This window comes from Pagrus major, chromosome 11 (genome assembly GCF_040436345.1).
Source record: "Pagrus major chromosome 11, Pma_NU_1.0".
NCBI lineage: Eukaryota > Metazoa > Chordata > Actinopteri > Spariformes > Sparidae > Pagrus > Pagrus major.
In genome coordinates this window covers 17,170,739-17,180,785 of record NC_133225.1, presented here as the reverse complement: position 1 = coordinate 17,180,785, position 10,047 = coordinate 17,170,739, and the positions used below count along the sequence as shown (strand labels likewise).

Below are 10,047 nucleotides of genomic sequence, written 5' to 3'. Positions count from 1 at the left end.
TGCGGTGTCTTTAATGGTTGCATGAGGAAGACCTGATGTCCATCATCATTGTATTCTTTACAAACCTGAATGTTACCGGCCATGGGAGACATGTCCCAGGGACAGCAGGTAAGGGGAGATTAATTTGATCATAGTGGCCACCCTTGGAACTGCATGTCACATGTTGCACTGGGAACAGGAAAATCTTTCAAATTTGATGGCCCATCATTGCAATATTTTGTTTCACTCCTTTTTCACCCCTGCTGCCTTTAAGCAAAGCGATATTTAGTTGTGACCCCTGCTCATTTAGACCGGATTACCAACTGGACCTGGCGGGCATTTGCCTCAAGGCTCCAGACCCAGAGGGGCCCCACAGCCCCATGTTCAGTGCATGTCAATTGTTTTTTGGCAATTTGATTAATTTAAAAAAAATTGAGATAAAACAATGGCGGTTCCTGCATCATTAGGTAGATTTTTGGTCATGTCCAGTCGATGGACCATATGTCAAAAATGAGTTATTAGGGTCTAGAATCGTCCACACTAACAGTGCTCAGTGAACTACATCTTCTCACTCAACATAAGTCACAAACACCAACATGGCCGCCAGCTCAACACAGAAAAGGTACTAAAAAAGATGAAAAGCACAATAAATCTGGTCATATTGACAACTGCAGTTATGTGAAAGGGTAGTTAGATGCTGTTTAAACTGAGACTTCATTGACTTGAAAACGTATCTTTAAACTGAAAAACATATGTGTAGTTCATGGCACAATCCTGCAAAGTTTTTAGGACATAAACGTTCCGTGGGGCAAACCGGAAGGGGGCGTGACCTCGGCTCTGTCCTGTGCGAGGAGCGGAGAAACAAGCGTCTCCATGGAAACGAACACTGGCGAACATCAAACCCGAAAATGGCGCCGTTTCACTGATCTGTAGCATATGTGGATGTCTTGAGGGACCAGTCAGCGGTACGGCACGGTGGTGTACATTAGTGAATTGTGTGGCGCAGCACAGCACATCTCACAGCCCTGCTATGGTTCGCTAGTCGGTTAGCTAAAGGCTACCGACAGAGCAGCTTCGTGTTGATTATCTATGCTACAAGAAGACCTTCGCACCCGGGAGACGTTTCCACCACGATGGCCGTTTCAGTAGAGGAGGTTTCTTCGTCCCTTGTGCGGGAATATTTGAGTCGAAAGGTAAGTGCAAAATGTTAACAGGGCTTGCTAGCTAGCGTTAGCCCCAGCTCCAACGATGGTAAAGAGTTTAGCTAATTTACCCAGGTGTTGCAACAACATCCGTGATTAGTCAGATTTGTGCCGCTAACGTTCAATTCTGAAACCAGTTTCTACTGTCACAACTGACACAACGTGTTATTATGCGTGAAATGTTAATATTCAGCCAGGGTAATTGTCACATTGTAATAAAAAACCTTTCGTAGTGTCAATATGGTTCCTAGTGAAAGACCCTAATAGGTCGCATAATGTAAAACTGCTAATCCGCAGGGACTCAGGAGGACGATTGCCTGTATGGATGAGGAGCATCCACGCACAGAGGCCAGTATTAACAATAGATCACACCTGAGGCAGATACTCAACATGGAGGGTCTCTATAGAAAGAATAAGGTATGTCTTGTAGCTGGAGGTCGGCTGCTGCTGTGCAAGTGTATAACGAAAGAAAAAAAAGTCTGCAGCTGACTTTTTTTTTTGCAATAGCAGGTTCAGAACTCCCCCCTGAAAACATTACTGGAGATTATTGTGAAGCATCACATCAAGGATCTTAAGAATGACAAGATCACCAGTAGTGAAAGTGATCCCCTGCTGTCTGCTGGAGCAGTCAGCTCCATAGCTAAATCTCCTGCAGTAACACCAACAGTGATGGATGACACAAAGACAGAGGATAGCACACCAGCTATCAAATTAAGGTATTTCACTAATGCAGTTAATTTAAATACATTATTTTGTGCTGATTTCACTTTTTGAAAATTGTTATTAACCTATATGGGATCTCTGTCGCAGGTCTGAAATAGAAGAAATCTGCCTTTCTCAGCCTGTAGACACATCATTATTGCCTGAAACAGACAGACTGCCCAGTCATAGTCAAACAGGTTTCTGGGCTTATGACTCAGAATACCAACAAGGTCAGCCACTGGACGCTTCCCTCCACAACAATGACAGCTTCATCAGGAAAGAACCAGAAAAAAAGATTTCCATCACTGAGAGCACCCAAAAGGGCCGAACTAATCGAATTAGACGTGGCATGATGGCTGGACCAATTGCCAGCACACCTCAGGTACTGAACTTCTGATGCATTTCTTAAAAACCTATTGATCCCATAGTCCTTATATGACTTATATTCATCATACTTTGTTCTGTCGTGATGTTTTTCCCTTTTAGGAGTCAAACAAAAAAAGACAGAATCGAAGGATAGAGGTGGCCCAGCCGCTGCTCAGAAAAGAAGAAGAAAACAGACAGTCTAAAGATGGGCTTTTAGTGTCTGGCTTACATCAAAAAAGCTTAGATCGCTGCCTAACTGAAATCAGCTCAGCCGACTGCATAGGAGGGAGACGGGAGTTGCGGAGTGCTCCAGAGAGAATGCAGAGGGAAAACAGCTTAGAAAAAGTGCGACAAGACATACTGAAGACCCAAAAGTAAATGACTTTAAGCTGCTGAGTGTTGTGTGCCTGTTGAAACTTCAAAGTTTAAATTTAAATACTTTTGAAATTATTTTCATACTGAGGTTTATTTAAAAGTTTATGTAGATTGTGTTTATTCCTTAGAGTAAAGTCTTTGACCAGTCCAAATGTGGATTTGGATGTATCTGAGATGGTTTTAGGTAAGTACTATGTATTTAGAAAAAAATAGGTAGCATCCATTGACTTTGTTTTTTTAATCTGTCAATGCTGACAGTGTGTCAATCAATTTCCAGATGACATTGATGACGACGACGATCTGCAAGAATTCTCCAAAGTGTCCTTTCAGCGAAGCATCAAAGAACACAGTTTTAATGGCCACCCAATGGACCAACACACGGCCATGGTTGGTTGTTTATGCCAGCGTTTCTTCAGAAATTCTAGGGGCAGTTTTTGTGGTTACCTTTGATTTTCTTTTTGTCCTGCTTGTTTTCTGTTTTTGTTTATCTGCAGGAATTGAAAGCAGTTCTTCTTGGTTCTGGCCTAAATTGTTTCAGTGTTGAGTGGAGGAATCAGGGTTTCACATTCTCAGAAAGCCATGACCTGAGATATGGAATTGTGCAGAAAAAGGTTCTTTTCACTGTGCCAATTCAGAAAACTGATATTCCTATGATTCATTAATTTATGGTATCCTGATCCGTGTATTTATTTTCTAGGGTGGTCCTTGTGGAGTTCTGGCATCCATCCAAGCTTTTATTCTAAAGAAACTGCTGTTTGAAAACATCAAAAGCAGTGATACAGGCCTTCAGTAAGTTATCCTTCCATTCACAGCTTTGGCCCATAAAATGACCCTCCGTGGGCCCTATTGCAATCACTTGGATGCTTTTTACAGCCATCAATTCACATCAAGGCATGCTTTGTAGCGACTGTAAAGTATTGACCTGAGCATTGTGGTATTAACTGTATTATTACCCCACACGACCTGCTTTTCACTCAAATGCTGCTTTGTTCTCAGGGGGTTAAGACCTTCCAACACCACCCGAAGAAAGTGTCTTGTTTTAGCTGCAGCTGAAATCCTGTGGAGGGCTGGTGAGGAAAAGCAAGCCACAATCACCATGTAAGATCATACTTTTATTCACTTAATCCTCCACATCCACATGATTACCAGTATACAGAACCTTGTTATTACCAGTATTTAACTAGGTTGAATGCATTTGAAGTACCTGTTGTCAAGGGGTTAAGGTTAAACAAAATGGAGGACCCAAACACAGACACACAGGCACACACACAGGAGGCAGGATAAGGGGAAACAAAAGTGAGCTTTAATTATCATAGCTGAAATATTGAAACACAAGAAATAAACACCAACCCAAAACGAGACAGCAGGACAAAAACAAAGTTGCAACAAAGCTAAAACAAAGTTCAACCAAAAGCAAAGTACAACTCAAATGAAAAAACAAGGAACCAAAATCCAAACATACCAGATGGGAGACACAGGAGGCACAACACAGAGTAACGGAAGAAACCGACAAACACATGAGGGAGAACAAAGACTATATACACAGACACTAACGAGGGGATCAGGAACAGGTGGAGTGAAGAGGGAAGAGGAACAGGTGAGGAAACGAGTGGAAAAGCACTGGGAGGGAAAACACAGGAGGAACTGAAAAGCAATAAGAGAAACACAAGGGTAAAACTTCAAAGTAATACAGGAAACAGAAACAAACAGACACAGAACCATGACACCCTTCAGACCCACTGATTTCAGAAATGCTTGATGAATCTGCTGTTTCAGGTTCAGCATTGGTCTAAACAGTTTGTGTGCTTGTTTTAACTGCAATTTTTTAAAACAGAAATTCAGGGAGAAATCATTTCACCCCAACTGGACACTTCAGATCTGAAGGAGTGCTTGAAAAGGTACAGAAATGCCAACCGATAAACATCTGCTGGAATGTGAGAAGTAATGTTACACTCAAATCAACTACTATTACCTCAAACATTGCTCAACAACATTTAATGGGCCATTGGTAGTGGGCTTAGTTTGTAAAATATTAGGCTACTATGTCTAAAATGTTATTATGAGAGATTCGTAGCAGTATTTGGATTTGTTTGCACATTTTCATTGAAATAATTTAATATTGTAGTGTGATAATAGAAATCATAGCTGTGCTAATTCTATCAATTTCCAAAAGGAAGGTTTTACTTCAAATCGTAAATGGTTTACAAATCTTATTAGTCTTGGCAACTGTGTAGGGCTGACCCAAATGCTTTCTACAGTCGCCATGGTAATCGACCTCCAAATCAGTATTCAAAGGAAGGAGACGTTGAGTGGGCTGCACCAAAAAAGACGCCAAAGACTGATGAAGAGAGCAAGAAATGGAGCTCTTCTATGGCGCTTAAGCTGTCTCAAAACCTGTGCTGGAGCTGTGGCGAGTGCAAGCTTAACCGTCCACGCACGCAACAGCTCATCGCTTGCTCATCAAGTTGAATTTTGAAACTTTGGTGGTGGGGACAGTGGCCAAAGTCATTCCTCCTGTTCGGACTCTTCAGACTGATAATTAGAATAACAGCAAAGTATACAGTCCCCTCCAAAACTATTGGAACAGCGAGGCCAATTCCTTTATTTTGGCTGTACACTGAAAACATTTGGGTTTGACATCAAAAGATGAATGTGAGACAAGAGATTAGCATTTTAGCTTTCATTTCCAGGTATTTACATCTAGATCTGTTACAAAACTTAGAAGATAGCACCATCACCAAATTTTTAGGTAAGCAAAAGTATAGGAACAGGTAGACTTATAGATTAAAATGAATAATACTTAATATTTAGTTGCAGATCCTTTGCATTCTTCTTTTGTGATGCTTTTCCAGGCTTTCACCGCAGCCTCTTTTAGTTGTTGTTTGTTTCGGGGGGTTTCTCCCTTCAATCTCCTCTTTAGCAGGTAAAATGCATGCTCAATAGGGTTTAAGTCTGGAGATTGACTTGGCCAGTCTAAAACCTTCCACTTCTTTCCCCTGATGAATTCCTTGGTTGTCTTGCTGCATGATGAAGGATCTCCCAATCAGTTTGGTTCCATCTCTCTTTAAATTGGCAGACAAAATGTTTCTGTAGCCATGCAATCCCAAGCCATGATATTACCTCCACCTTGTTTCACAGATGAGCTTGTGTATTTGGGATCATGAGCAGATCCTTTCTTTCTCCACACATTAGCCTTTCCATCACTTTGGTAAAAGTTAATCTTTGTCTCATCAGTCGATAAAACGCTGTCCCAGAACTTATGAGCCTCGTCTCTGTACTTTTTGGCAAATTCTAATCTGGCCTTCCTATTCTTATTGCCAATGAGTGGTTTGCATCTTCTGGTGTGGCCTCTGTCCTTTTGTTCCTGCAGTCTTCTGCGAATGGTGGATTGTGATACCTTCATTCCTGCCCTCTGGAGGTTTTTTGGGGATGTCACTGATCATTGTTTTAGGGTTTTTCTTTATAGCTCTCACAATGTTTTGTCATCAACTGCTCATGTTTTCCTTCGTCTACCAGTTCGACATCTGTTGCTGAGTACCCCAGTGGTTTCTTTCTTCTTCAGGACAATCCAAATGGTTGTACTGGCTATGGCCAATGTTTGTGCAATAGCTCTGATTGATTTTCCATTTTCTCATAGCCTCAAAATTACTTGCTTTTCTCCCATAGCTCTCTGGTTTTCATGTTGGTTACACCTTTTTAACTATAAATGCAGTCTGTAAAGGCAAAACCCAAAGCTGAAGCTGAGAGTAGACATTCAGCACTATTTATTGTTTGAATAATCAATGTAATAGGACACACCTGGGCAGCAAAAAACACCTGTCAGTCACATGTTCCAATAATTTTGCTCACTTGAAAAGTGGGTGGGTTCAAACAAAAGGTGCTATCTTCTAAGTTTTTTAACAGATCTAGATGTAAATACTTGGAAATGGATGCTGACATACTGATCTCTTGTCTCATATTCAATCTTTTGGTGTCAAACCCAAATGTTTTCAGTGTGCAGCAAAAATAAAGGAATTGGCCTTGCTGTTCCAATAGTTTTGGAGGGGACAGTTTAAAAGCTTTAAAAGCTTGTGTGTCCTCCCATGTCAAAACTTCAAAATTTCACGGGTTATCGCCACTGAAGCTTTGGAGTGAAAATGGTATTGTTATTTATGAAATGGTTATGATATGCACTACAGTGGAACTTTAACTACCTTTTTTATTTTAGCTAACATGTTTCACTGTGGATAACATCAAGGACCTGCAGTTGCTTCTGGAGCAGCATATTGAGCAGGTGAGAGACTTGGCATCATATAATTTATCCTCAGTTCATTTATGCCTGTCAAATGTACAAATGATTTCCACCCTTTTGACTTTGATCTGTCTCTTTATCCACAGTTTGAGACTGGGCTGTTAGGGTGCATCCTGCTGACCATATCTGCTGTTCTCTCTCGATCCTTTGAAAAGTATGTTATGCCTTTATTAGCTCTATAACTGAACAAGACGTGCAGTATAAAATCACAATTAGCTGATTGAGCATCACACTTATTGTGCTTTTTCTTTATTCTTTCTGTAGAGTCAGAGAGGATATGGACGTGCCCTGTACCACGCTCATTGGAGCCCATGGCTACTGCACTCAGGTTTCACATAAAACTAGAAATTGCACTTGGTTTTGTGTTTGTGATTTGGGTGTTTAAATGTAATCAACACAACTTACTGTTACTGTTGTTCACATAAAATACATTCTGCTTACTAAGATTGCTTTTTTGATTTGTTTCCACCAGGAGCTGGTCAACCTGTTGCTCTGTGGAAGAGCAGTTTCTAATGTCTTTGACAACGACATGGAGTTGGACTCAGGCAATGGCAACATGACTCTGCTCAAGGGAATCAAAGGCCACTGTGACGTTGGCCTTCTGTCCTTATTTGAACATTATAACATCTGTAAGGTCAGTGCTGACAGACCAGATGCTACACAGATGAAAACACAAGACCTTAGGAGGCATTCTTTATAATAATTATGAGCTCAGAAGTGCTGCTGGGGGCATAATAACAATAAAGAATGCTCTTAAGACTCATGGGATTTACGTGATAGCTTACATATACTATAGCAACCTGAAAATGTTTATTTTCAGTATCTCACTTACTTGAGAGAAGGATAACTGAAGACAATGGGCTCTCAGGGTATCTCGAGCAGTAGTGTTACTAAAGTTAAACTGTGAAGTAAATTGTAAGAGGCTGGTAAATAATTACATCATGGACATGTGGATGTGTTTTCAGGAGGAACATTGCATGGTGAATCTGATGTAAGATTTCCATGAAACAATGATTAATAGCAGATTTTGTATTTTTATTTAAGTCTTCAATTTTTTGGTTTATTAGAATTGATTGAAAGAAAAGCTATGAGCAGGGTGATCAGAATCAGAATTCCTTTTATTTGTCCCGCAAACAGGGAAATTTCTGTGTCACAGCAGCCAAAGGACAGTAATATTACAATAAACAATAATAATAGTAAATATAATAAAAAGGTAAGAAATAGAAATAGGCTCGTATATACATCGTATGTACATAATATTTACAATATGAACAGTAAGATGAGATGAGTGTAGGAATATATATTGAAGTTTTTCTTCAATTTTCATAATACTCTTTTCAGCAAATACCTTGCAAAAATGTATGTCATGTTACTTTTACACCCCGGAAAACTACTACTACTTCTAAGTATTCAGGAGCCAACAATGAGTTAGTTAGTGACCGCTCAAGATTGTGTGCAACCCTTTAACATGTTAAAAATTATACATTTGTTGATGGAATTTGTTGAGCTGCTTTGGTTTCAGGATTCTGGTATTTGTTGTGTTGACTCTGTTGTGTTCTATTTCCTCTATCTAAGGTAGGAGCTTACCTGAAGACTCCCTGTTACCCCATCTGGGTGGTGTGCAGTGAAAGCCACTTCAGTGTGCTGTTTGCCCTGCAGAGGGAGCTGTTGACCGATCAGGACAAAGGTCTGGAGTTTGACCTCTACTACTATGACGGCCTGGCCAATCAGGAGGAGGAGATCCGCCTCACTGTCTGTATGTAGCATCACTTGTTCCACATTCTCAGTGCACGTGTCCTTTCTTTAATGAGTATTCTACTTGTTATGACCACTAAGAATAATGTACATCAGGGTATGATTTCTGATTATAATGTGCTCTAAATTACCTGGGTCCTTCTCGTGCTGATGCTTGAGTAGTGTTTAGTTATTTTGCAGTGCACTAACTATACGTGTGCCTGAACTGAAAGCGTTTTTTACTTTTAGCTGTTGGCAGATCGGCCCTGAGCTGTCAAGATGATGACACTGATCTCATTCCTCCATTGGAGCACTGCATCCGAACAAGGTAAGGACTTTGTTATTTTAAACACACAGACCCACATGCACAGTAATGTCTGCAGTGTGTTGACGTTAATTGCTGTTAATCAAGGGTTGTTCAAATGTCTTTGTTGTGAAAGATCATGTATAATGTACCCGGATCAGCTGTGAATGCCTTAAATAGTTAAATTTCTTTATCTTTTCAGGTGGAAAGATGCGTTTGTTAATTGGAACAACACAGAGCCTATTCTCTGACCAATCACATGGTACATTCACAAACATTTTGCATCACCAATATAGATATTTCTTTTTCTCTATATTTTATTGTGTCTTCTTCATATTTCTCCATAGATTTTAGCATTACTGTTGTTTTTGTGACATGATGGCCTTGATGTTATATATCACACAATGTAACATGGCCTATTATATCAGCCATGAATACGGTTGTCTACAAAACGATATTTGAAGTGAGAAGAGTGCAATTACTGTGTGTGTGTGTGTGTGTGTGTGTGTGTGTGTGTGTGTGTGTGTGTGTGTGTGTGTGTGTGTTTAAAGGTTTAGCAATAAGCATGAAGAAACGTTTTCTTAAAATGCACAAGTTTGGAGGAAAATTTGTTCTTTTGTTGCTGTTGAAATGTAAATTGCTGCATGATACACTATTGACCACAGTGGCCTTTTATTCCTGTACATTAAACATACAGGTATAATAGATTGTTGTCCATATTTTACATTTTATAGTATTTCTGCTTATTAGAAATTAAATGAATATGTGATATTTTAATCAAGAAAACTGTTGAAAATTAAAAAAAATTTCCCATCATATTTTAACTGCCTTTTGTATGATAGATTTATAAAATCTGGCAATACAGATTGGTTCTGACATGGCCAAAAAATAATATTGCCTTTTTTTTTTACATCTGTACAATTTAAATGAGATATGTTTGAGATAATGTACTGTAATGATTTCAGATTAAATAAATACAGTCTGTCGTGTGTGTGTTTGTGTCAAAGAGAGTGAATATTAGACTCAATTGCATCAAGGAATTTACACTTTTTTTGCAGACCTAATCTGGGACGGAAAATAAAATCATTACAGTA

At 39.6% G+C, this 10,047-nt stretch overlaps 1 protein-coding gene across 3 annotated transcripts; it reads left to right on the top strand.

Annotated features, from left to right (window-relative positions):
- The first annotated feature begins 874 nt into the window (after window positions 1-874).
- Window positions 875-9,944, top strand: mindy4 (MINDY lysine 48 deubiquitinase 4). Of its 3 annotated transcripts, none has more exons than XM_073475848.1 (18): window positions 875-1,172; window positions 1,479-1,598; window positions 1,692-1,897; window positions 1,992-2,265; window positions 2,370-2,623; window positions 2,753-2,808; window positions 2,902-3,011; window positions 3,119-3,235; window positions 3,322-3,413; window positions 3,621-3,722; window positions 4,459-4,522; window positions 6,832-6,897; window positions 7,002-7,069; window positions 7,180-7,243; window positions 7,388-7,549; window positions 8,491-8,671; window positions 8,899-8,977; window positions 9,156-9,944. In XM_073475848.1, the coding sequence occupies exons 1-18, from the start codon at window positions 1,113-1,115 to the stop codon at window positions 9,202-9,204; spliced, it is 2,124 nt and encodes a 707-aa protein (XP_073331949.1). In that variant the 5' UTR covers window positions 875-1,112; the 3' UTR covers window positions 9,205-9,944. The 3 variants fall into 3 exon arrangements, with proteins under 3 accessions (XP_073331949.1, XP_073331948.1, XP_073331951.1); XM_073475847.1 differs by having other exon boundaries at window positions 1,689-1,897; XM_073475850.1 differs by lacking the exons at window positions 8,899-8,977; window positions 9,156-9,944 and having other exon boundaries at window positions 1,689-1,897; window positions 8,495-8,587.
- Window positions 9,945-10,047: the final 103 nt, after the last annotated feature.